We start from the raw sequence: 24,571 nt of genomic DNA on the forward strand, positions 1-24,571 counted from the left end.
ACGTCTGGGGTCACAGGTCGGGTAGTCGAGGGAAGAGCGGGAAAGAATACAGGGAGGGGCAAAGGGAAACTAGGCTGGGTCTGGGTGGGTAGCTATGTTTATGGGTTCTCTGGACTGGATTTGCTGGGATGTTAGTTGATCCTAGAGAGCGTAGTCTCCCGGACTTGCATTGAGAGATTTCTAAGTAAAAGGGAAACTAAGCTAAAAGGATTCAAATATATATATCCTCTTTCCTTGGGTTCTCTCCACCACAAGATCTGAATAAATAAATAATTAAATAAGTAATAAGCCGTAACACTCCATCTAAAGCCTTAGTGAGCACATCTGCTCGTTGCTTTTCAGTCGGGATGTACGCCAGCTTTATCTCCAAATTTTCAACCCTCTCCCTAATGATATGACATCGAATATCGATATGTTTAGACTTCTCGTGGGAGAGTGGGTTATATGAGAGGCAAATGGCTGACTGGTTGTCGATATGTAGAGTATTGGGGTCCACCTGTGACAGACCGATTTCCTCCAATAGACCCCGAAGCCAGATAATCCAAAGTAATTGCGAGCTTCTGATTCCGATAATGTATGTTTACACACGCAGCATCGAAGCCGGAACCTGTCAAGTGTCCCCGCAGAATGGTACCGGTGCTCTCTATCCCTTGGGTATTTTTCACAACATAGTACCTTCCCCTTCACGTTGTTTTTCATCAATCTCAGGAGCTCCTTCATCGATCGACTGGTTGGCCACTTTGAATTGAGGTGCAAAAGGATGGCATAGCTCTCTTCATTGTGGCCATCTGGAGGTGGTGTCCTGAATGGAGATTCCCTCGTAAGCTGAGGAATGGGGAAGAATCGCGAGTGGCTTGTGTTGCAGCAATATACTTCGCTTCCGTGGTGGAGTGCGCTACGGTGCGCTGGCGGCGCGAACACCAGCTCACCGGGAAGCCGTGAAAGTAGGCAATGTAACCGGTTGTGGATCTTCGGGTGTCTGAGCATCACGCCTAGTCTGCGTCGGAATATACATGTAGGCCGCTCTCCTTCCCTCCACCGAGGGTTTTAGACCGTGTCCATCGCCTCCTCAAGAATGGCAGGTTCGTCGCCCGCTGGAACCGTAGCTGATGCAAGGGCGGCTTCGGCGGCCAGCGATGTGGGCAGGTTGCACAGACTTATCAGCAGCTTTCTGAAGTCTAGTGCTTCGACGGATAGATGAATTACTCACGCCTGGAGACGCCACAGGGATGGGTTGGACCACCCCGGACGCATTATCGGACTCTGCAGGTACGGGCTCTGTTGGAGAGATCACCGTACGGTCCTCATTATCCTTCCTCGCTCGATCTCCACTACCCAGTTCTCCTATCTTCTTTTGAGTCCCAGCTTCCATTCTAACTTCTGAGAGCTTCATAGATGGAGGCGAGGGTTGTACGTTGACTGGCGGTCTTGGGGTAGCCTGTCGCTCTTTGATAGGCGTGTCAATGTCGACGCCGGTAGCAGTTCTGACGTCGGGAGCGAAACCCACGGAGCCATCATCCTCGTAACGTACAACATAACCGGTGACCATCTCATCTTGACCGAGAATACGAGGCAGCCTACCCTTCGGGACAGTGAGATCCGATTTGATCGGTCTCAGCCCTGCAGGCACATGTGCGAAGACTATTTCGCCGAATTCACGCACATTGTGGGGATCTGGCTTGCGACCCTTAATTACCTCTCATGCCGTTTTGTCTGAAATACCGCTATTGATTGTTTTGTTCACGCATGACATTGACTATATGGGCCATGGCATAGTCCCAATACGGGTGACCATGTGGGGTTGAAAGAAGTAATGTAGTGATCTTGAGTTAAATGTGGCCTACATTTCTCTCGGCGACACCATTAAACTCTGGGGCATGTCCGGGAGTGGTCTGATGATTGATACCCATGCATGCGCAGAAAGCAGCGAGCGAAAATTCCGTACCTCTGTCGGATCGGATTGTTTTGACTTTAATGTCCGACTGGCGTTGAAGACGTATGACGAAGCCTTCGACATGACGCAGGGCGTCAGACTTCCGGGCGAGATGTACGACGGAGCGAACCTTGGTAAAGTCTGCTATCATAATGAGAGCGTACTCGTTGCCTTTGACGGATGGCTGGAGTCTCCCAGTAAGGTCAACGTGGACCAGCTCACCATCTGCGCTGCCACGAGGGGATTCACCCTTTCGAGATTGGCGAGTGGAAGATGCCTGTTGACAAGCTGAACAGTCTGACAACTTGAAATCATCGTTCTTTAGGGTAGCATAGTCGTAGGCTAGATTCCCTCCTTTCGCTAGGTCGAGGAGATCGTCTCTGCCGATATGGCCAAGCCTACGGTGCTCAATGTAGTGCGGCGACTCGGCTGGGTGAAATGCGTTCAGGCTATCGGTTGGGGTGATGAAGCCAGAGACGGGAGCTACAACCATAGCTTGAGGTCGTTTTGCAGAGAAGTTGACCATAGGAAGGCCGAGATAATTGTCATAAGAGATTGGAAACTGAATGGAGCCGTGGGAGATAAGATTGTCTTCGAAATGGATGCGCCAAGCTTGCGCACATAGCTTCATAACAGGAAGGACGTTGTGAGTGGCACCAGGCGTATATCGACGCCGGTAATAATTGTCTTTTGACCAAGTGACTTAACCAATATGTCTCCTTCCTCGACTGATTTCAGAGAGTGAGTAGGTGAAAGTGATGATGTTGGAGTGTTGACGCGTCATTGTGTCGCCGCGGAAGAACACTCAACCCCCGAACTCTCGAATAATCATCCATAATCATCTATTCACTGGATTACTTTCTTTAAGCTTTTTCATCAGTTTACCCACTACAACTCCCATGAGCGACCAAGCACTCCAGAAAGAACCTACTCAGCAACCAGCTTCTTTCCCGACACCATCGCCAGCGGAACAGGTCCCCCAAGAAACCAACCTGGCGGTCGAGCCTGTTGCCGAGACATCCTCAACACCTGCTGCTCCAACTTCAACCAGCACAGAGCCTCAAATCAAGGTCTATAACCCTGTAGAATCTGCTCCAAAAGCTGATGAGGGTAAGTGGCCGGGCCATCTCAAGCCATTTCAGCAAATGCCTCGTACTGATGACTCATCTCCTACTTAGATCTCGACGATGCGTTCTTCGAACCGACCGTTAACGACGTCCGTGCCATTTATGCTTCCGTATCATCACGCTCAAAGCGTTTGAACGAAGCTCCTTTGATTACCAGCAAATATCGTGACGCTGAAAAGGGAGAAAAGGAGAAGGCGAAGCGGGATAAATGGCCAGAGGTTGGTCATAGATCAACGATTCGGTCGGAGTTGATTAAGTAACTGATGTCCGGAATGACAGACTACAATGCGGATCAAGTTTTCAGATGGTACCATTATTCAGAGTGTGTTCCCCAGTTCAAGCCCGTAAGTCGCCAAGAAGGCTTTGATCCATTGACAAACGTCAGTTGATGGTTTGCCAGAATCCAACCTGTCTACGCCTTCGTTCGCTCTTGTTTAGACGAGGCTTCACAGAGTAAAACATTCATTCTCTGGCAGCCACCTCGCAACCGCTACCCCGAACACCCCGTTCCTGTCACCAAAAAGCCGAATCCATACAAGACCAACATCATTGCCCCTGCCAATTACGGTGCAGTCCGCGGAGGAGTTGTGCAAGGATTACAAGGGGGCACGGGTGGCCAAGAGTCTCTCGCAGAGCTGGGGCTGGTGCCCCAGAGTTTGCTTATGGTCAAATGGGATGAAGAGGAGATGAACTGTAAGGCGCTCTTTTTCGTTTTGAATTGACCATGACTGATTTTAATTCTCTCAGCGAGCTCTTTTTCAGCGCCGTTGAAAGACGAACTTAGGAAGAAGAGTGAGCCATTACCACCCCCAGTTGTGAAAGAAACGAGCGAAAGTGGGACACCTGTTACTGCTGCTGAGCCCGATCAACCCAAGGAAAAGAAGATACCAAAGTACGTGTATCTTATCTCTTTATGGCACTTATGCTGATCACTGGTTATGTAGGTGGTTGCAAAAAGGCTTGTTGAAGAAGAAATAAGGACTATTAGAGGACATTCGGGGCCGGTAAATGCAGTTGTACTTTGTATGCATAAGTGGGGCACATAATTCCTGTCTGAGTTGAAATTGATCAGATTATTGAATTTGAGGCCGGCAGATGAACTTTCGATGATTCAATGCATCATCAACATGCAGGAACTACTATTGGATATACCTCCCGTACTTTTCTCATGAAGTGGTATCTGGAACAATACATCAGCCAACTTACAAAACTTCAATAATCCATGAACTCACAGAAGAAGTAATCATCAACCAGGGGCAAATACCCTTCCACCAAGTCGCCCACCAATCCCAATATAGGTATCCTTTCCAGAGTCCTCGCGACACTGACAATCTTGGGCCTCGTCCATCCAATCCACATAGGACCCGTCATGAATGCCTGCAAAGCAAGTTTTTTATCCTGTTGGGCATAATGTGACATAAGCAAAGGCGATTCGCCCTTGGATCGTAGTCTGCGTGACAAGAGGAGAAGCACCAAAGGGATAAGGTAAGGTGACATGAGACGAGAAAGCGTGGGAAGGGAAGATGGATTATATGGGCGTGTCACTCCTTGACGCTGTAGGAGTGTATCAGCTCAGTGATCGGTAATGATTGACTGAAGAAACCCACAGATGCTCTTATCAAAAGGTAAACACGGACCAACCCCACGCAGCAGGCCACGACTTCTGCAATATACTCGCTTCCTTTCAGCTGTGGGATTAGATCAAGTGGATGCTCTAGATACTTCTCAGGCAAGTTACCCGCCATGGGGAAGAGATGAGATCGAAGAGGAGAGTAAGCTGGTAACTGAGGAGTGACCGGGTTATTTCCGTCCTGCGGTTGGGATGATGATGGATCCAAGAGCCCCGGCGGCAGGGAAGCCAGATCGAATTCACGTTGAGGAGTGGGTTGAGAAAGAACCGGTCGCCGAGTCTTGAGCATTAATAATAGGCGGAGGAAAGTTCTACGGACCATCAGCCAACACACGCAGCTTATCTCGTGGATATTTAAGTCTTACTTTAGCGATTCCAGCCCAAGAACCACTTTCCATCTCCTTCTGTCGCCCAATTTCTTTCTTGCGACCATCTCAACGAGCAGCTCTAGATACGATATTGTACTCAAGGCCCGACTAGCTTTCTCATAGAGTGATGAGCTCTCAATCCAGTAGCGGGTATAACGAGCATGATCAGATGGCGGTGGTAATAGCGGATGTATTCTTGTAGTACCTGACTCTTGCGGTGCTGATAAAGGCTCTGTTGACGTCTGTGGCTTCGCAAATGGATGCGGAGGAAGTGAAAGCGATGATGAGAGATGGGACGAGAGTATTTTATCATGGTATCCAGCCACAAGAGACAGAAGGGCATACACTAAGTCATAACTGATTAGCTACTTGTTATCTTAATCACATATGGGCACTTACATCCTTCAGATGCCACCTCGGCATCTTCGAAGCGTCCAGGCAAGAGCCAGGTGATATTCGAGATGGAGGATTCGATAGTCTGGACAGCGGAAAGATTGGAGAGCAAGAACGAGTGATATGCTTCTAGGGGAGACATGCTAGGCAGACGCTGCTGTATAAATGTTGTCGCTGGGTTGACGATCCCTCAAAAGGTGAAAACGAGATGATTATTGAGTGGATGATGCAGTGGAATGTGTTTTCGGACGATAATAGCCGGTGGACGACAGGAGAGGTTGAACGCACTTAGATCAGGACACTAACGAGTCCACCTGTTCGGCGCGTGAGCGTGTTAGGGTTTTTGCTGTAAATTCGACCCGCGTTTGCTGTAAGTTCAAAATGCATCACCGTGTTTGCTGTAATTTGGACTTTGATTGCTGTAATTTCATTCAAATCCTTATATCTCCTTCAGTTCTGCATACTATGCTTGGCGCTTGAGGTATGTGGTAGCCAGAGGCCGATTCTATTAAGTGTACGCTGCCAGCGGCGCGCATGCATCAAGAAAATCGGTAAGTAACGATGATTCCATTCTCACCCCTTTCGCGCCCACTGAGTCCGTTTTTATAATTCACAGAGCACTCGAAATCATCTCCAAACCATCCTAATTTCCAACGACACCTCCGTGACACATAGGAAGACCCACTGGAAGCAAAAGAATTGGACAGGAAGGCGTCATATCCGCAAAATTGACATCTGAAAAACAAATTCTCTTTATCACCTTTCCTCATTCCGCCGTTTTGTGGATCTTCATCCAAATCATCTCCATACCCAGCTCAAACGCCTATAAGACCTCTTTGATACCTTGATAATCACTTTGGTGGCGAAGGACTTGCACGATATCAGTTAACCTGCGGAAATTACGTCTGGGAATCGAACCCCCCTATTTCCTCTTTCCTCCGAAGGCTATAACGTTCGCTATATGATATTTGCTGGAGCCAGGATGGTTTTCGGCCTCCATAAGCCAGCGTTTGTCCAATACAGCTGTTATAAGGTGACCAAATTTTTATCTACTCACTCACGAAGCCGCTTCACGCTACTAAGTGCCATTTCGTCTTGCTCCACAACCTGCTCAGGTTATGAGATGCCCTACCTATGAACAAACCCATGTAAGCATGATTGTGGATGAATCGGACCATTCTATAGGCTTTGGTTAACCAATTTAGGATGCAAATGGCTTGAAGCATTATATTACATATTACATGTCCCAAAATTTGGAACCGCATGCCTCATTGCTACGACTACCACCAGTCAAGGTAATTTGAGGACGATGGAAAGTGCTGCAGAAGATAACAGCATTTCTAAGAAGTATCCATTTGCTGTATATGAATCAATCTCCAAATCATGGGCAAAAACGGTCCCACAGCGGCAGACTCCTCTCTGATTAGCGCGCAGCTATCACAGAAATCAATCCAGTATTATTCCCCCCCTTCAGTTCCTCCAATACCTCCTCTCGGGCTATAATTACGAGAAAGGCAAGCTCTACTTCTCAGCCACTGAAATATGAGTCAGCCAACCAGACTCGTGACCTTCCGACGCGCTGTACCATTCTCCATCTTATCTGATAATGATAGGTCCAAATCTTTCCCACCATAAAGGTGGTCGACATTCAGTTGATTTTATTACCGCTAAATCTTAGTCGAAGCATTGAAAAGACATGCATTAGGCTCTACGGAAACGAGGTCTTTACCTGCGATGACCTTTGGCTTGGCGAAAATTCACTGGCGTGACCAATAACAGTTCAAAGTCACGATCTCATCACCGAGCCTTTGCCGGCCGGGCGATAATCGTCCGTTGTTCAACATTTATTCGATCTCCACTTTCGTAACACCAGAATGGAAGGCTCGCGAATACATTCGATGGCATTCGTGCATAAACGGACTCGACTGGAACTAATTCAGGTATTGCGAAAATATACTGGCGTGAGCGAAGGCCATCATGAGATGACAGAGATCCCACCGCCGCACGCATCGTAGTGATACTGATGGACGTCGTTCAATCGATTTTCGCTTTCAGCACATCAAAGGTGAGGCTTCAAGAAGATATCGAACGTGTTCTCTGAATGCATGGGAATCACCTGGAACTTCTACTATTTTGCCGAAAATTCATTGGAGTGGGTGATAATCATTCAAACTATTGAGGTTTCAGTTGCCTCGTGAGATAAATTCAGCGCCGCGAGGGGGATGTAACAAAGTGGTCATTTTCGATCAATTTGCGCTTCCATCGAATGAAAGATGAAGATGTGCGAAGACATGGAATTGGGTCCTTGTATGCATGTAAACCACCAGCGACCTTTATTATTGCCGAATGCACTCTTCATTCACAAATAGCAATTTTATATTTGTTTTACTCAACGCCATTTTCAATAGTCGTGGCATAAGAACAGCAGCCGCCGTCGTCGTTGCGGCGGCAACAAGTTTGTAACGATGAAGAAACCGGGAGCGCTGCCCTGGATGTACAATACAAATGACTGACATCCAGCAAATGACTAGCTCTACTCTATTATAATGTGCAAGTCCTTGTACGTGGGTCCCCCTCCCCCAGCTGCACGATCGAAAACATATTATATCACATGGATGTTGTCACCGCTTTTTATTGGTACTATGGGTATAAATGATGGTTATGAAAAGTTATGTAACTGAAAATGCTTAGGTGCAAGAACTAATAGAGGATAGTTTAAGGGGTATGTCTGGACATCCTCAAGACTCAAGCACATAACCGTGTTCGAGAGAAACAGCGAAGATGAAGAAATGCAGGAATTCGGAGTTATAGGGTTGAAATGGGGGAAGAAATTTGTCCTTGTTGGAATTGTCATTTTCTCGCGTGTTTTCATGATCTACAGCCCAAGGTTAGCCCACATAATGGAAGATGAACAGAAGCCACTTACGAGTTGGCGGCGTTGGTCAAAGCCCAATCTCGCGCAAAGGTAGACGCTCGCAAAAACTTCTTGTTGGCGTACTTCTTGTAAACGTACACGGACTCAAAGTCAGGCTCAATAAGTCGCTCGCACAAAAGAGATGCGCCAGTGATGAGTTGAGATTCAGTAAAGTTGGAGTAGTAGATAAAAGCGTCATTCTGAGGTAGAACGGTCAGGTTAGTGCATCAAGGGCAACATATCTGTGTTAAACCAGCTTACCCAGTCGCCGCCCAACATCTTCCTGGCAAGATACATCCCGATGGCAGCGATCATGCTAGGCTTACACCTGAGGAACCTGTGGTCCAAAAGGGTGACCTCCATCAAGAATTTGCTCAATGTTCGAGTTTGAACGTCGTAATCGTCGGCCTTAGAAATTCGCCTGACCCATGAGTACGGGGAACAGTAGGATGAAATGGTGAAATCGAGGGTTTGAAGGATAATCCTTTCTCCCTTAAGGATCTCATCCTTGGTGTACCCATTTTCAGTCATGTAGACAAACTCCTCAACAGAAGGAGCGAGGATCTCTTCATACTTGGCAGCGATGAACATGGCGGTGACACCAACAAGTTGAAGCTTGACAAGGGAGACCACTCTGGTGGAAAGGAATCGGTCAACAATGTTGACAGCGATCCAAAGAGTCTCGGGGAGCATGTGGTAACGAAGATGCACTTGAAGAAGCCAATCAATAAGTGTTGTCCTCATGGTCCTAAAAATAATTCAGTGGATGTTGTTTGATTGATAGAGATTTTGACGCTTACCATTCAATCTCAGTCTGGAAGTCCATGTAGCGAGGGTTAGGCATAACAGTCTCCTCAAGTCGCTCCATGTGCTCGAAAATCTCGTCCGCGTACTCGGCAACCATAGTGGTGTCAAACATGTCAACATCATCTTTGAAAGTCGCCTGCACGACGTCCAGTTGCTCTTGCGCCTTCACCATCTCCTCTTCAGACATCCTCAGCCAATCTTCTTCATCCTCCTCTTCCACGTCATCCTCTTCGGATTCGTCATCGAGAAGCTCCTCATCGACAGTCGCGAAGCCGGCAGCGCTGGAGACGGGCTGAGATCGTCGAGTATCGATCTCCATCTGCATATCGTCGTCGACAGTAAGCTTAGTAGGAGCCTCTACAGGAGCATAGACGTTGGCAGGAGCCGCTTTGGATCGGTGAGGGATGGCGGCAATCGGTCGTGTGGGCTGAGCATTGTTTTGTCGGGACGCAAGAGGCTGTCTAGCCTCGGTGACAGTCTTGCCATTCGCCTTCACTAGCGCGGAAAGTCAATACCAAACAAAGGTACGTTGACTGATCGACAAACTTACAAGGCTTCTTCGCGGCTTCAGTATCTTCCTTACCGTTAACAACCACGCCTCCCAAAGCTGTCCTCTTGGCGCCAGCCTTGACAGCGACAGGCTTCTTGCCAGCGACTACAGAGGCATTGACAACCGCAGCCTTGGAAGCAGGGCCGAGGTGGGAGATTGAGGGCTTGGTTCGTACTGACGGTTGAGGAGCGGCGTTCTCGTCATTTCGAGAACGAGTAGCAGCTCGGCGGGTGACGACGGGGTTCTGTGCAAGATAAGAGTGAGCCTGGGCCTTCATAATGTGATGTTTGCATATGTCGTGAAGATGGATAAAGTGGGTCGCAGATACTTACTCGGGAAGCCATACTGTTACTTTACGTTTCGTGGAATGTCTGGGGACTTGGGATTGGGAGATGGCGGTGCCAGAAGGTGTTTGACAAGTTGATTGAGGGTGAGTGTATACAGTGTTGTGTGTGAGTGGCGCCAAAGACAGGCTGTCACCGATTATGATTAAAGAGAAATTTATAAGTTGGGATCAACACAGTAATACTAGACCAGGACTAAGATAGCCGCTAGACGTCCAGTTGATTGAATAGAGGCGAGGATGGAGGGAAATATGGGATGTTTGTCCGTTTCGCAAGTGGCCGTCTGAACGAGTGAATGCAGTAGGGTAGTGACGAGTACGGATGCGATAAGGGAATAAGCGTTACAGGGGAAGGGAATAAGGAGGGGAGGGGATGTGTGGTAGTGGGCGAAGGATGAAAGAGAAGGTGAAGATGAGAATGAAAGAAGGAGGATAGAGTAGACGATGTTTGCTGCGAACAAGCTGCATGTTGGTCGAGAGTTGCGGCGGCGCTCGCCGACTTTAAGGGTGACAAAAGAAATAAGTCGCAAACATCCGGCGTTACGGCGTTCGGCCCAGTGGCATTCAAACATGTTTGTGTTTTTCTGGAGTGATACTTGATCTCCGACCCATCAGGCAGGGGATGGATTCACCCAATGATTATGACGCTACGTATCGTATCTTCCGTCGGATCCTCTGATCCGTCATTCAAAAGGGAAGGGATGCGGATGGACAATGCAAGAGATACGGGGCGGAGAAAATAGAAGGAGTGCAAACAAGAGAAATTACCGGCGGAAAGGACTATGTAGGGCTGATTGCGACCACAATGACTTCACAACAACCGTAATAACTACTCGAGTACTATGATTCAAGATCCACAAACGAACGGTCTGTAAATATATCACATACTGCTCCAAATTGTGATTTAGATGGCATTCGATTCAGAGATGGGTATAAGCAGCCTTTCCGACACCACATTCCCTTCACGGATTGCAATATCCTTCATAACACATTTTCCTAACGTTATGACAAGTTCTGGTATACAACACTTTTTTTTCCTTTTTCTAACGTGACCTGAACGTCCTACCGCTAGCGGTCTTCTTCTCACTAGCAATCTCGGGCTTTGCTCGGTTAAGAACCTTAAGGAATTCGGCAACCCTGTATCTCATTCGAGAGTGCATGTAAGCCTTGGAGCACTTGATGTGGTAATGCAAGTAATCGCGGAAGAGCTGGATACGGTTGATAGTGGCAAGAGCTTGGGATGGGTTTGCAAAGTGGCGAGGGAAGAGAACTAAATGATTGGGTTAGACACGTCATGAAAAAGGAGTAAATATATATACCAAAAGTGACATAACCCCAATCTTCGCCGTTCTTGAGTCCAGGGAGGTGTCGGATTTCGAGAGGAGGCTCGCGGTTAGAATACATGACTTGAGGAGCATTTTGAAGACTGTGCAGTCTTCGAGCATCCACGAATTCCTGAAAGCGGATTAAATGCTTGTCTCGTTTGTTATACCTCCCGACATACCTGCAAGAACACTCTTCCATATACTCGGTCTGTCTCCTCCTTAAATACCGTAGAGAAGATGATAGTCACTCGATCATGGCTGGCTTGGATGAAGATGGCTTCTTCTTCGCGGTACTTCACAATCTTCAAATCTCCCTTAACCTCGGATGGCTGCAAGTCTGCTTGCTGGGCACCAGCAGGTTCCTTGTAAGACGCTTGAAGAGACGCTTGTTCTGCAAAAGCGGCGAGAAAAGGAGAGGACATTGCGGTGGACTTGATATGGGCAACTTTGGAGATAAGGGCAGCTCGCTCCTCTGGAGAAAGATACCCATCAGCATCTCGACCAAGTATCGTCAAGCAAATGGGCGCCACGTACCCGGACTCTCCGGCAATCTTTCCAAATCAATCAACAAGCTGACATCGTACTCCGGCTCTGTATCAGCCTGAGAGAGGAAATAGCCTTGGTACTCGTTTTGGAGATGTTCGCGCGCGCCATACTTGACAAGGTCAGGCCAGCATTGGATACCCATGGAGAGAAGAAGCTGAGTCTTGGATGATGGGGTGGACAGGTGGAATCGGACATTGTCGTAGTCTACAAACTGAATATCTGCTCGAGAAGGCCTACTAGGCCATCAGTATAACAGCTCAATTAGGATGTTGGAGACAGGCGATAAGATGCGCACCTCTCGAAGCGGTCAGAAAGGACATCGTTGATGATAGTGTTGTGAGACTATAGCACGTTCTGAGTTAATCTCGTTGTGATTTGCGAGACTAGCCAGCAACTCACTTCTAAAAGGATCATTGTGCTTCTTGATATATGTCCTTCTCGGTGCTGCCTATACGTGCAAGCTGGGATGCAAGTGATATTGACCGCCGACGTGTGAGCAGTGACCAACGATGGGCGGTGACGCACGGCCATCGACCCCAGGAAGTGAAGTGCTTTATCAGTCTCACTTATTCCACGTGGCAAAGTATCAGGCTCAATCCCTTGCTCTTGCGGTCGTCGGAGAAGACCGCAGCCTTACGGCCTGCAAACGCCGTCCGGTAGCGGCGATCACGTTGGCCCCTCCGCCGGAGGCGGGCTCGGCGGTCGATGGATGGTGGTCTGGCCTTTCTCAATTATTCTTAAATTGATGGCTGTAAGAAGGCTATTAAGTGTGGCTGACAAACAATTCCAGAACCCGTTGGTCGAAGATTACTTTTTTCCGAGGCCGAGGCAGATCACCCCGAGATAATGCACGCAGGTTGCTCACTCAAATAAAAGTTAAAAAGGATGATGGCATGCCAAGTACGATTTCTTATAATCCAAGAACTTTTATGCCCTTCGAACGCACGAACCAACCACTTTCTCACAGCAGGAACAACAAAAGGATCACCCATTATAATTACAACGATTCAGTCACATTCGCATCCTTGGTCATCATCGCTCTTAGTATCACCGTTCTGATTTTTGCCACCATCGTACCACAATACAACCCCTTTCCATCTATTAGGCCGTCAATGACCTCGGTAACAACCTCTGTAATTGACTCTCCAGCTGCCAGTGTAATCGCAACTGCTAGTCAGCCTATAGACAACACGATGGTCAAGAAGAACAGCAGGGAGGATAGGGAATGGAACAGGTATGTTCCGTCGATCGATGAGGGATGAGAGTTGCGACTGATGGCAGTTACTAGACTTGCGATACATATGGATTCTTACCACAACTCTTTCAGACTAGAGTTCAAACGGGTATATGCGGTATGTTCATTTGGTTCCTTGAAATTGTGCTTGGCAACATTGAAGGTGTTACAACGTCGTTTGCATCTTGGATACTGACGGTTTTCGTCATGTGTAGCTTGCAGACGGTGGTTATGAAGAAGAGGCGATGAAACTTCCTAGATTCTTACGATTGGCCCAGCAATTATCGTCGCATCTGTCGATGCATCACCGTATAGTGAGTTTTGACTGTTCGTTTTGTTAAGACATTAGAGCTAACGCCACGTTCTTTTAATTGTAGGAGGTCAGTTTCTGTAGCCTGTCCTGGCATACCTGAATACAACTCACATAGATTCGCAGGAAACTTACATCTTTCCCATACTTTCCAAAAAGATGCCACAATTCGCAGCCGGGAAGAGAGAGTCGGGCGAACACCTTGTTGCACACAAGAAAATCCATGATGGCCTCGACAAATATGACCATTTTTTGTCTAGCTCGATTGACGACCCTTCAGTTTACAATGGAGAGAAGTTAAGAGAAATTATGGATAGCTTTCGAGAAGTCCTCTTTACGTACGTACGGCAACCCTTAAGTCCATGGATATATGCGCTGACGTGCTTTCTTGGCGCGACAGGCATTTGGATGAAGAAGTGAAAGATTTACATGGAGAACGGATGCGAGCCGCAGGGTGGACTTTAGAAGAAATGAAACGGATACCTATGTAAATAGCTGTCGCAGGAGCTCGCCTCGTGGATTGTGAGATGTTATAATTCTTTTCTCGCTCGTACCTGCTGCTGTGAGTTATTGTATCTTTACATCTTTACAGGTAAAAAGTAGAGCGTAACAGTCCGCCATACTCGAGAGGAACCACCATCGCTGGTCTGAAATCCGATGATTCGCAATGTGGGACACAGAGCCGATCTTGTCTGTTGCCCGCGAGCCCGGCAGACGTTGGATGATTACACACCATGGTTTATTGATGCAAACCTTGCCCGACATGCAAGGGTTAAAGCTGTACAGGTATGATCTTTGGCAAGCCTATTCTGGAGAGATGGGAGTAATCTCGATCAATCGTTTCTGTTCTGACGGATAGAAAGTGATACATGATGTTGAGGCGTAGTAGTGATGGGGAAGCAGCGAGAGGAACAAAAGACGGCAGATGTGAATGGAAAGGCCAGGTCCGCGCTACTTGATGGCCCTGCAGGTGTCATTCGCTGGTTAATCACTAGGATCGTATCGCATTGTGAATGAAGCAAGGAAGCTCCGGCATGTGTACTTGTACAACCCTCTTACCGCCATCAGTGACAGCGTACCCAGCGAGTCATCGTGCTTGACGCTCTGCGTAGTAATCGGTAACTTAGTCACAGCTGTATGCAGGTAACAATCCAGCATGCCACTGTGGGTGTGTCCCTAACCGCAGAAGAAGTCCAGCTGTAGCATACGCCCTCCTCCATGTGTCATTCAATGCAATAAATTGAAGATAGGAGGTTTGTATGACTTGCTGAACCTTTCTGTGATACAGTTTCCACCCCGTTTCGGCAGAACACAGTGCTCATCTTTCTCTTTACCTTTTCTCAGTGGCGAAGAACCAGTGATCAGAGCGGAGTAACACCATGTAATGGGCAAGGATGTCCGTGGTGTTGGTTGCGCTCGATTGTTCCTGGGATAGCCGGCACAATTATTACTACGTCCTGGAACATCTTCACTCTACATATCAATGTTGATCCATCCCGTCGCAGAGTCAGAAGGCGACCCAGTAGTCGCCCCTATCTCCTGCCTCTTGATACTTGATGCCTCTCTTACAATTTACCCAGCCAGGCAGTTCTAATTGGGAAGATGATGAAAGTAAACGGGAGGAAGGAGAAGTGGGAATGCCAAAAATGGGGGATCTTTGATTAGGACTACGAGTACTGCTTGCTACAGCTATATCTTGCACACTGTTTGAAATGTACCCCACGATTAATCTTCCTTCTATGTCATGCCAAACACATGGGATACAGTTGATGCATCAAGATAACAGTTATTTAGATAACATAAAGATTAAGTTCAACAATAAGATCCTGTATGATTGATTTCGAGAACCAACAACTCCACGGCAAACCACCTCAGCTGCTGCTGGGAACATCGACAGGTCGGCCCAACGGTAGATCCAAAGGCGGACTCGTAACCACCTTGTGCCCAGTGGCGCCACCACCTTGAGTCATATTACTCATCCCCAACCCATTCTCGTCCCCCGTCGACGTTCTGACCTCATTCTTACTTCCACTCTTTACTCTATTGACAACAATGCCTTTAGGCCCTTTGGTCCCTCTCTTCTTATCCCTAAAGATATCTTTCAAAACCTCCTTGACGTCTGAGTCCTTGTTCATCCTTCTTGACTGTAAGCTTGATCGGGGAGCAGATTGGGAATGGAAAGAATCATCGAAGGAGGCGATGGAAGGTGCACCGGAGGTAGAGACAGTATCTACTCGTCCACCTATGTATGTTCACAAAAATCTATGAGCACGGCTGTGTCACAGTGATAAAAAGAGAGGACAGATAACAACGTACCGAGGGCATCTCTCAAGTCTGTGACGTCGATTGTCCGTGATAATCTTTGACCGTTGACACTTTGGTAGCTGGCATTGTTCATACTCATGAGCAGTGCGCTAGCCGCATTGTAATGCGAATCGTCGTCATCAGGCCGGAGGTTGGCTGAAGAGAATCTTTCTATAGCTACATAAAAATGAATCATTCGTCAGCTTCGTTCTACATTTATAGCAGCGTTGATAGCGGTGATGGAACAATGTGTGGAGGAATATGAATGGAGGTTACATACAATCCTTGATAGCCCGCTCTACACTCCATTTCCCATCGAGGATCCTCCTCAACCCAGCTTCATCCACCTGCGTCGCCGCCTGGACTGTCTTTGACTTCACGAGCGCGTCCAACAAGGTATCTTGGTCTAACAGCGGTTTTGCTGTCGAGGATGATTCGCCTTCGAGAGTGTGTTGAATAAACGACACTGGTTCTTCGGGAAGAGATAAGAAGAAAGGCGGACTGTCTGGGACGGGGTAGGGCGGAATGAGATATGGTTCTGGAAGGGAAGCTAAAGCCTTGGCATGACGGTAGCTGGGTTAGTTTACAGGGCATCTTGGAAGACGAAGACACCAAACACACCTTGTTCGCCAATTCATCGATTTCAACAATCCCCCATCTGTCCCCAATCCTCCTCCAAACCAAACTAACCAGCTCCCTTATCGCCTTCTTTCTCTCCAACACCCACGCTCCAGCCCTCCCATCACCCGGTCTTCTCACAAGCTCGTTCCCTGCATCTCTGTCAACCGCCAACAACATGGGCGTTCCAGTGACAAGCGCTGCTACAGGGACTACCATATGAATCACATCGAGGATACGAAGGGCAACAGCAAAGTCCAACGGGGTCGCAACGTTATCAAAGGAGGAGAGGTGGGTGTAAGACTGGAGTCTGTTGAGAGGTAGTGAAGGGCGATGAGAGCGACTGTTCCTTTTGGGAGGGGTGATGGCTCCTGATCCGAATTGCGTTTGGGTGGCTATCTCGCCAGGGGTAGGCTCGGTGACTTTGAAAGAGACGCCCTTCTCGCGGTTAGGTGTAGCACTCTCAGATCCAGATCCACCAGAGGCAGGGGCGGGACCAAAATCGGGAGCAAGAGCCACGGGTGAATCCGAATCTTTGACGGTGACGACTGAAGTTGTGGGATCGGTATTGGAAGCCGTATGCATTTCTGGCGAAGCTGCCGCTGTTGTGGGGACTCCTGTAGGGATACCATCCCCATCTTCCATGCCGAGGCACGAGCTCATCATGAGCGAGTACACCGCCGCGTTGAGCGCATGGCAGAACCTGTACGTCGCCATATCCGCCGATGGCCCCTTCTCCTTTTCCTTATTTTGCATACTCTGCTTACCTGGCATCGCACCCGGTGTTGGACCTCTTCGCATCTCAGTTTCTAAGAACAGGATCAACGCGCGCGCATAAGTAGATCGTACGGCATAATCAGCCTCGCATAAAAGTGGGAGAGTTTCCTGCCACACTTCTGGGGAAATGGGGTTGCGTCGCGATGAACGGTGGGCTAGGGGACGTGGATGTTCGGAAAGAGGTGTAAAAAGCGGCGTTTCTACCCGAGCTGGCGATTTACCCTTGTTAGGCGGTGTGGGGGTACCAGGAGTGCTCGGTGTTGGTTGTGGAACATTGTTACCTTGTTTAGACTCTGCATCGTTATCGGCCGCATCGGTAATGATCATTACACCCGAGATACAGCATGTCAATACCCTGATAATCTCTGATCTAGCGGTATCACTTGATGGGATTTCGGCAATACGTAGCGCAAGTTCTTCGACAATATCATTGATCTGGTCGGCATAGTAAATGTGCGTCCCAAGGCTGCTAACACATCGTACGAGTGGCGGGAGGAGGATGTCATGGAGGTCAAAGTGGAGTCGACGGATGATGAGGGAGACGAGGTTTTGTAAGAGGTCGGTGACACCCAACCCAACGAGCGACGTAGTAGAGTTGAGGATAGTGGTGACCATGGCAAGCGCTGAGGTGTGCTTGGGTGTAGGTAGCCCGTCCTGCAGGTTCATAAGGACTTCAACGAGCCGGGTGGGGACGATAAATCTGTACTGCAAGGGTATCCACGCCGTCACTTGCTCTGCGACAAAACAATCCCTCTCGGTATACTGCCACCCATGCTTGTCGAGGAACCTCACTAGCCGGTCGATGATCTGGGATGCTTGGGTGACATTACATTGCTGAAGAAGTGAATGAAGTGAGCGGAGAGCGGCAGATATGACGTCCGCAGAGGTAGGACCCTTTTCTCCTGGGATATGCGCATGCAAACTTGGCGCTTTGCGCTGGGCGATCGGGCCTTTGGCCGCAAACTCACTAAAGTACGGTGATGGACTGGCGTCCATACCAATCTTTGCCGTCTCGAGCTTGAGCTCGGATATTTGCCCTTCAAAGATGTTGACCAGCAAGGGCGGGATGATAAGATCGATCTGCCGAGAAAAGTCTCTGGTAGAAGCAAAGATGGTGTCCGACGTGGCTGCCCCATTGAGTCCGGCAAGAGCTATAAGCCTCGTTCGATTCTGCTGCTCCATGTCTGGTTTCTCGCTCGAGTCCAGCATGTTTACAGTCGCCATGTTGCCAAACTTGTACAAGATCTCAAAATATGTCTTGGTAAGAGTGTCATCCACGCCCACAGCGGATCCATCAGTGTACGTTGTGTACGCGATGAAGGCGGCAGCAGCCCTGCCGACGACTTCGAGATCAATCCCTCCGCGCTGGTACACCCGTACATCGAGACTGTTGTCAATCACGCGCAACGTGGACCGGGCGAAAAGAGCGATGTCGCGCTTACACTCCGTCAAGAGGGCGCGGAGGATGGCAAGACTGATGAGGAGGCTGGCACGGTACTTGTGGTTGCCCGAGCTGGCTCTGGTTGATTCCTGGGCGACACGCTTCTCGAGTTCTTCGCCGATCTTTGCGAGCTTGGAGGGCTTGTTTGTCGCAAAGTAGGTGAGTTTCGACAGGTCCTGGGAGAGCGGGCGGTATTCCGGGCCTGCGGTGAGGAGGGCTTTCGACGGGGGATAGCAGGCTTTGAGATGGGCGACCTCTGGCTGGAGGGTTCTGCAGGGGAAACAGCCCATCGTATTTATAGAAATGTATGGCGGGAACGAAGAGAAATCAGAAATCAATAATGGAAGAGTAACTACCGGCGACCGGCGACATGACACCCCCGCAGCACGGCGGCCGCCGTCCACAACCGCGCTGGCTGCACCGGTAACCCGCGAAGCATCTAATTCATGTATAAACTGCATCCACATGGCAGCTAAAACACTTTTGTATTGTATTGTATTCACACAGCATCGACAAAGATGTGAGAGCAAAGGAAAAAGAGGGAAAAAAGTACACATGGACCACATTAAAATTAACAACCGTTTACTGCTGCTTGCAGTCGGGGTTCGCAGCAGCGGCATTAGCATCAGCCGCACCCTCGGCATCCTAATTACTGACCATACGTCAGCCCTTTCAGGAATCGATATGCACTCGGAAACGTGAAGAACAACACTAACCTCGTCATCGTCGTCCTCAAAGTCATCCTCATCCTCAAAGTCGTCCTCCTCTTCAAAGTCCTCATACCTTAAAGCCTTGCCGGTAAAGTAGTCGACAGCTCGAGGGATAATCTTCTCCTTGAAGTCCTCGCCAATCTGGTAGTCAAGCTCAAGTCGGCTGTCGAGCTCTTCAAGCTCTTCTTCGTCAATATCGGAAGCTTCGAGAGTCTCGGGGGTAGGAGGCTGAGGAGGCTTGAAGAAGTTGAAGAAAGAGTCGGTAGGAACAACCTTTCGGATAGTACGTGTCCGGCCAGTGGCTAGAGAAGATGTTAGCCGTGTGCAGCCCGGCGCATACAAGGTAAACGTACTCTTGTTCCTCTGCTTCTTGATTTCGACCTTCTTGGTGAGGTCCTTCTCTTCCTTCCACTTGATCTCAGTACCGATGGCCTTGTCATAGACAAAGTCACCACCGTAGCCAACTTGTTCCTAAACCAATATATTAGCATCTTTCTAGGATCTTTCACCATGCCAATACTCACTTGGTAGTAGTAAGTCTTTGTCAATTCGGCGTCCTCAAAGAACTCATTGGCGGTGAACACAAAGTGGAGCTTGAATCCGGGCTTTTCACCGTCGAGGTAAGAGAGCCGGACGTCGACGAGGTGCTTGAGAGCTTCCTCATCTCGGTCGGAAATAGTCTCGGCAGTAGGGACGTGGTTCTTCAAGGCAGTCAACCAGAACTCGGGGATACCCTTGACGTCCTCGCCGCCAGTAACCTCCTCCTTGGCCTTCTTCTCTTCCTCATCCTCAACATCAGAGTCTTCCAAGTCGGAAGCCTGGCCGGCCTCAACCTCGGATTCAGTAGGCTCAGCCTCACCCTTGACAATGGCCTGTCGACGTTCGTAAAGGGGCTGGTACTTGACAAGGAACTACATACAGCAGAAAATGTTAGCATCTCTTCCATCAACAACGCAAACAACTAACCTTCTTCTCCAACTCGAGGATGGCCAACTGGAACTCGCCCTCAACCTCAGAATGCTTGGCCTGCACACCCTTCAAACCATCGATTCTTCGTCGGACCGCGGGGGGGAGAGACTCAATGTAACCAGAAGGCTTGCCGACAAGGCCGTCAAGCTTGGACTGGGCAAAGGCGAGAAGCGCAGGGTTCTGTGGAGTCATTAGCACGTGACAAGGGTTAGAAACAGCCGACCGGGGTCGAAAGGGCGGATAGCCGATGCAGATGCAGACACACGGACGATGCACTACAGCGCCAAAAAAAGATCAGGAGTCAAATGCACATAAGTCCTAAAGTCTTATTGCACAATGCTTGACCACACTAAAAATTTCCTGCGCAGTGCATGATCCCTCCACCTCCACTCAGCCTCTCCACCCTTTTGTGACCGGAATCTAAAATCCCCCCACATCAAGCGGCCTGGCATAAGACTCACCTGCGCCAAGAGAGAAGCAGGGTTGGCACCACCACCACCACCGGCTTCTTCGTCCTCCTCACTCTCTTCGCCTTCCTGAAGAGTTTCTACGGAGGGCTGGCCCAAATTGGCGGGTCGGTTCTGGAGGACGCCAGTCTCGAGAGGGGTGTTTTGGGGGGTAGGCGCGACGTCGAGGTGAGAGTCGGCACGTTGGATGTCTTGGGACTGGGACATTTTCGAAATACTGGGCTTGGGGAAATGCAGAGGATGGATGGAAGGAAGAAATGAAGAGAGGTTGGAAGGGAATGGGAATGGGCTTGGGATGCAAAAGATCAAATACAAAGTTGCGTGGGGTGGCGAGCGTCGCGTCAGCTGGGCAATATCGCCGTATCCCCGTGTGCGTGGCGCTTCTATGCCTCTCTTTCCCCAGGAGATCACATGTATTTGTTCATCCTTCATTTAGGGAGGACAGTAAAGCAAAAACACCAGAACCCCCATGCGGGTACATACCTACAGATATCTTCACAAAAATCCTGACAACCTGTGTAAAGTAGATAAAGAAACAGACGAATATCGACTGATAAAGGGAAAATCGAGCCGCAGAGAGACAATATACTGCTTCATTCCCGTTGTTCACAATCCCGTGTTACCTCTTCTAAAGACATTATAAGATGGCCATATCTCTCAGGGCATTTTTCAAGATTGTATCCTTCCAATTTTGTCAGCCTCGCGCATCACGCAACACCCAAAGATCCCAAAATAAAGAGTATAACGCTTACTTGACAAGCAGTCATTACAACCTTGACATTCTGCCTATCCACTGCCGTCGTCACATGACAGTAGATCTCCTTCTGCGGCATCCTATTTAACGACCTAAACTTGATCTTGAAAAAGTCGACAGCATCCTGGAAGGAGTACGGTTTGCCCTCGAATTCGGGGAAATTCTCGTGGAGCTGCTGACTTGGGTCTTGAATTTTGACTTGGAGAAGATCGGCCTTGTTGAGGAATAGAATCTAGGACGTTTGTTAGAAAGGGGACGCTGACTGGATAGGTTATCGGTAGAGCCTTACGATTGATGACTTGGTAAACCCTAAAAGTCAAGTTAGCTCCGCCCTGTCTAAACTTTCACAGTCCAGCTTACATTGGGAGTTACAAATAGAATCAAACAGCATGAGAGCTTCTTGCATACCATTTGATTCTACATCCAACCTATTTATCATCTGTCTTCCAACGGATGGTTTCTTTCACGTTACTCACCTCGGTCTTCTATCAGGCACGAATTGTAATCTGAGAGAGCTACAAGGAACAGAATCGCTGTAACGTTCTCTATAAAGTTATAATAAGCAATTGTGTAGATAAAGTCCTGCCGAAAGAAAAGAAACCTACCGAAGCACGACGCCCACTTTCTTCTTTCTGACCTCTGGCCACCTACATCAAATAATCTAAACACGACATCGCGGATAGGAAATCTTGTCTCCGTGATACCTAATCACCCATGAGCAATCCTCTTTCTCTATTAATCATATTCCCTCCTTACCTGTCGTCTTACTTCGAACCCTCAAAATATCATCGCTACTGGGTTTAAAACCTTTCGCGAACAATCTATCCAAATCGGCGTAAAAGTACGGCATATTCTCTGCCAAAGCAAACTCATTTCCTCGCTTGTAACATTCCTGTACACTCGGGTCTTCCCAAAGTCTTTTGAGAGCGGTGAGATACTTAATAGGATAAGAATCATTGGTATTTATAGGTGGCTCAGCGTCGACAAGAGAGATGTATCTGCGGTTTTCGGGTTGGACAGCAAGGCCTAGTTCGTCCATCACATCGATGATGGCTCGCATGCCACCGACAATGTTGGAAAATGTGAGTTTTCTATGGCCAGGATGTAAGCATTATCTTCAGGAGAGATGAGGTAAAACGTACCGGTAATCTTCGACTTCATCTGATTCAAATGGTCTGTCATGTATCAGACGCATCTGTTTCAAGCTTAATTATAGTCAGTACATTCCCGATAGCCAGATGCACATCTTAACACTAACATTGTCGACTTTCCGCTCGCTCCTGCCCCTAACAATAGCAGCTTGACTTCTTTCGCCATACGTTTCTCATCCTATAGTAATGTGTATTGTCAGCCATCAGTCCTTGACGGTCCATGCCTATGGCCTTCTTCTACCCAAATAATCTAATCCTTTCGACATCATATGCCCGCTCGGAAAACATATTTTGAAGGCAATGAAAGCCCGAGACTTACTTCCTTCAAAGCTCGGTCAATCTCCTTACTTCGAGCTTCGGCTACGGGATCGCCAGTCGCGGGCGAAGACATACATCCGCCCATCTTGACTCAAAATTGGTCGTTGCTGGTATGCCCAGTTGATAATGCTGGATCACGGGTTTACTTGGCGTTGCACTAGCTTTGCAAGTGTGCAAAACGGGGATGCTTTTCTTCTTGACGCGTAGATTGTATTGTCGGAAAAACCAGTATGGCGTTCAGATGGCACCAGAGACAAGAGAGAATATTGAGGGATAAACCGATTTATGCAGAAGAGAGTAGCAAGGATCCGATTATTATCATATGCTAGAGTTTGATTGGCTGTGCGTGACGCAAGACAATAGATGTTCGGACAATAGACAATAGAAATTCGGAACGCGAAATGCACCAGTATGACGGAGTGTGTGTCTCAGTATGTTTGTCTGGGGGTTGTTTTTCTCTTCCTTCCGAACAGGGCTTGAGATGGGATATGGGGTAGCTGATAACTGGGGACAGGGTACTGCGCGTAGTTCCTGTGTCTGCCTGGCGCTCGGAAAAAAGGTTATAAAATGTGGAGATAAAGTAAATCACCCGGCAATGTGTATTGTAAGCCAGTCTTTCGGATTCCTCAGTTAACTCGCAGGCGCGCACAAGCGACGTGCAGGTATACGATGTATAATCGATCCTTGCTATATTGGTTATTAATCCAAGCTTCTAACTCCAAGGCGGCGGTGACAGTAATTGACGCCTTTGCCCCAGCCGAAACGTGCGATACGGGTGGGAGTGGCAGTGGCAGAGAACGGAGCTGGATAACGGAGGTCGAAAGAGATCTGTGATTGAGACGATGGGTCCTGGTATGGGCTGATAGTGGCGGCTTGCAAGGAGGGATGACGGAGTGGGAACGTGTCAAAGGCTTCTGAGTAAAGCTCGTTCTTTTGGCTAATTCTAATTCTGGAATTGGGGGCGAGGCCGTGCACGGTCGATGAGCCGGTATCGGAGAGGAAGGTTTACGCGTACAAGTCGTGACAAGGGGGATAATACGATGACGGCGATGGGAAGTATCAAGTAGGGAGATTCAATGAATGATGTGGAAGATAAAGAGAAAGACCGTGGCAAATCAGCTTTGAAACCCCGACGGCCTTTGAACACCGTCTCATTTGACTACTCACATCTTGAACGTGGCAACGTTACGGCACAATGGACAACGGATGAAGGAAAGTAAAAGTGTACGACGTATAAAAAGTAGTCGGACTGATGATGTATGTACTAAAAAAGAGCGGTTCAGGATTTCAAGGAAGCGCTAGTAGGGGTTCACCAGTAGTCTCAAAGCTTGCTATTCGAATTGATGATCAGCGGTCGCAGTTTTGCTATGTATGGTCAGGGTAGATAGCCATTTACAAATCGTCATAATCTGCTGTATGCATCCGCAAGGGCTAGAAGCTGCCCTAGGCCGCCATATACTCAGACAGTCAGAGAGCTGAGAAAGGCAAGAGGAATGGATGGGAATGAAATGAGGCTGAAGAAAGAACAAAAAGACAACCTGCAGTTCCAGGCACGCGTTAACCATATTTATTCCCTGGCTAA

The 24,571-nt window shown here is 48.4% G+C and overlaps 8 protein-coding genes and 1 non-coding gene; 3 read left to right on the forward strand and 6 right to left on the reverse strand.

Annotated features, from left to right (window-relative positions):
• The first annotated feature begins 2,705 nt into the window (after window positions 1-2,705).
• CNAG_02097 (hypothetical protein) lies at window positions 2,706-4,183 on the forward strand. XM_012194466.1 has 6 exons: window positions 2,706-3,043; window positions 3,112-3,278; window positions 3,340-3,404; window positions 3,461-3,753; window positions 3,808-3,952; window positions 4,005-4,183. The coding sequence occupies exons 1-6, from the start codon at window positions 2,833-2,835 to the stop codon at window positions 4,036-4,038; spliced, it is 915 nt and encodes a 304-aa protein (XP_012049856.1). The 5' UTR covers window positions 2,706-2,832; the 3' UTR covers window positions 4,039-4,183.
• On the reverse strand, window positions 4,070-5,689 carry CNAG_02096 (peroxin-16). XM_012194551.1 has 5 exons: window positions 5,458-5,689; window positions 5,056-5,404; window positions 4,668-5,001; window positions 4,293-4,614; window positions 4,070-4,240 (listed from the first exon to the last, which is right to left on the reverse strand). Exons 1-5 carry the CDS (start codon window positions 5,591-5,593, stop codon window positions 4,227-4,229), a joined length of 1,155 nt encoding a protein of 384 aa, XP_012049941.1. The 5' UTR covers window positions 5,594-5,689; the 3' UTR covers window positions 4,070-4,226.
• A 160-nt stretch (window positions 5,690-5,849) lies between these two features.
• Window positions 5,850-7,148, forward strand: CNAG_12594. Its single transcript, XR_001045879.1, has 2 exons — window positions 5,850-6,599; window positions 6,657-7,148. It is a non-coding gene; the product is annotated as a hypothetical RNA (non-coding RNA).
• Window positions 7,149-7,868: 720 nt separating this feature from the next.
• CNAG_02095 (cyclin) lies at window positions 7,869-10,489 on the reverse strand. XM_012194550.1 has 6 exons: window positions 10,055-10,489; window positions 9,723-9,966; window positions 9,166-9,667; window positions 8,627-9,113; window positions 8,378-8,565; window positions 7,869-8,326 (listed from the first exon to the last, which is right to left on the reverse strand). Exons 1-6 carry the CDS (start codon window positions 10,064-10,066, stop codon window positions 8,320-8,322), a joined length of 1,440 nt encoding a protein of 479 aa, XP_012049940.1. The 5' UTR covers window positions 10,067-10,489; the 3' UTR covers window positions 7,869-8,319.
• Window positions 10,490-10,800: 311 nt separating this feature from the next.
• CNAG_02094 (arp2/3 complex 34 kda subunit) lies at window positions 10,801-12,418 on the reverse strand. XM_012194549.1 has 6 exons: window positions 12,336-12,418; window positions 12,232-12,278; window positions 11,925-12,169; window positions 11,570-11,862; window positions 11,385-11,520; window positions 10,801-11,335 (listed from the first exon to the last, which is right to left on the reverse strand). The coding sequence occupies exons 1-6, from the start codon at window positions 12,348-12,350 to the stop codon at window positions 11,109-11,111; spliced, it is 963 nt and encodes a 320-aa protein (XP_012049939.1). The 5' UTR covers window positions 12,351-12,418; the 3' UTR covers window positions 10,801-11,108.
• Window positions 12,419-12,825: 407 nt separating this feature from the next.
• Window positions 12,826-14,196, forward strand: CNAG_02093 (hypothetical protein). XM_012194467.1 has 6 exons: window positions 12,826-13,170; window positions 13,225-13,288; window positions 13,386-13,484; window positions 13,548-13,550; window positions 13,607-13,818; window positions 13,881-14,196. Exons 1-6 carry the CDS (start codon window positions 12,830-12,832, stop codon window positions 13,969-13,971), a joined length of 810 nt encoding a protein of 269 aa, XP_012049857.1. The 5' UTR covers window positions 12,826-12,829; the 3' UTR covers window positions 13,972-14,196.
• A 1,036-nt stretch (window positions 14,197-15,232) lies between these two features.
• CNAG_02092 (protein EFR3) lies at window positions 15,233-18,983 on the reverse strand. XM_012194548.1 has 4 exons: window positions 16,406-18,983; window positions 16,065-16,341; window positions 15,797-15,961; window positions 15,233-15,722 (listed from the first exon to the last, which is right to left on the reverse strand). The coding sequence occupies exons 1-4, from the start codon at window positions 18,908-18,910 to the stop codon at window positions 15,352-15,354; spliced, it is 3,318 nt and encodes a 1,105-aa protein (XP_012049938.1). The 5' UTR covers window positions 18,911-18,983; the 3' UTR covers window positions 15,233-15,351.
• A 62-nt stretch (window positions 18,984-19,045) lies between these two features.
• CNAG_02091 (nucleosome assembly protein 1-like 1) lies at window positions 19,046-21,037 on the reverse strand. XM_012194547.1 has 6 exons: window positions 20,761-21,037; window positions 20,297-20,479; window positions 19,855-20,241; window positions 19,684-19,801; window positions 19,337-19,632; window positions 19,046-19,272 (listed from the first exon to the last, which is right to left on the reverse strand). The coding sequence occupies exons 1-6, from the start codon at window positions 20,971-20,973 to the stop codon at window positions 19,270-19,272; spliced, it is 1,200 nt and encodes a 399-aa protein (XP_012049937.1). The 5' UTR covers window positions 20,974-21,037; the 3' UTR covers window positions 19,046-19,269.
• A 132-nt stretch (window positions 21,038-21,169) lies between these two features.
• CNAG_02090 (guanine nucleotide-binding protein G(o) subunit alpha) lies at window positions 21,170-24,227 on the reverse strand. XM_012194546.1 has 11 exons: window positions 24,157-24,227; window positions 22,991-23,938; window positions 22,779-22,849; window positions 22,663-22,725; window positions 22,277-22,611; window positions 22,126-22,224; window positions 21,997-22,065; window positions 21,881-21,937; window positions 21,810-21,829; window positions 21,519-21,752; window positions 21,170-21,448 (listed from the first exon to the last, which is right to left on the reverse strand). Exons 2-11 carry the CDS (start codon window positions 23,072-23,074, stop codon window positions 21,404-21,406), a joined length of 1,077 nt encoding a protein of 358 aa, XP_012049936.1. The 5' UTR covers window positions 23,075-23,938; window positions 24,157-24,227; the 3' UTR covers window positions 21,170-21,403.
• Window positions 24,228-24,571: the final 344 nt, after the last annotated feature.

This window comes from Cryptococcus neoformans, chromosome 6 (assembly GCF_000149245.1).
Source record: "Cryptococcus neoformans var. grubii H99 chromosome 6, complete sequence".
NCBI classification, from domain to species: domain Eukaryota; kingdom Fungi; phylum Basidiomycota; class Tremellomycetes; order Tremellales; family Cryptococcaceae; genus Cryptococcus; species Cryptococcus neoformans.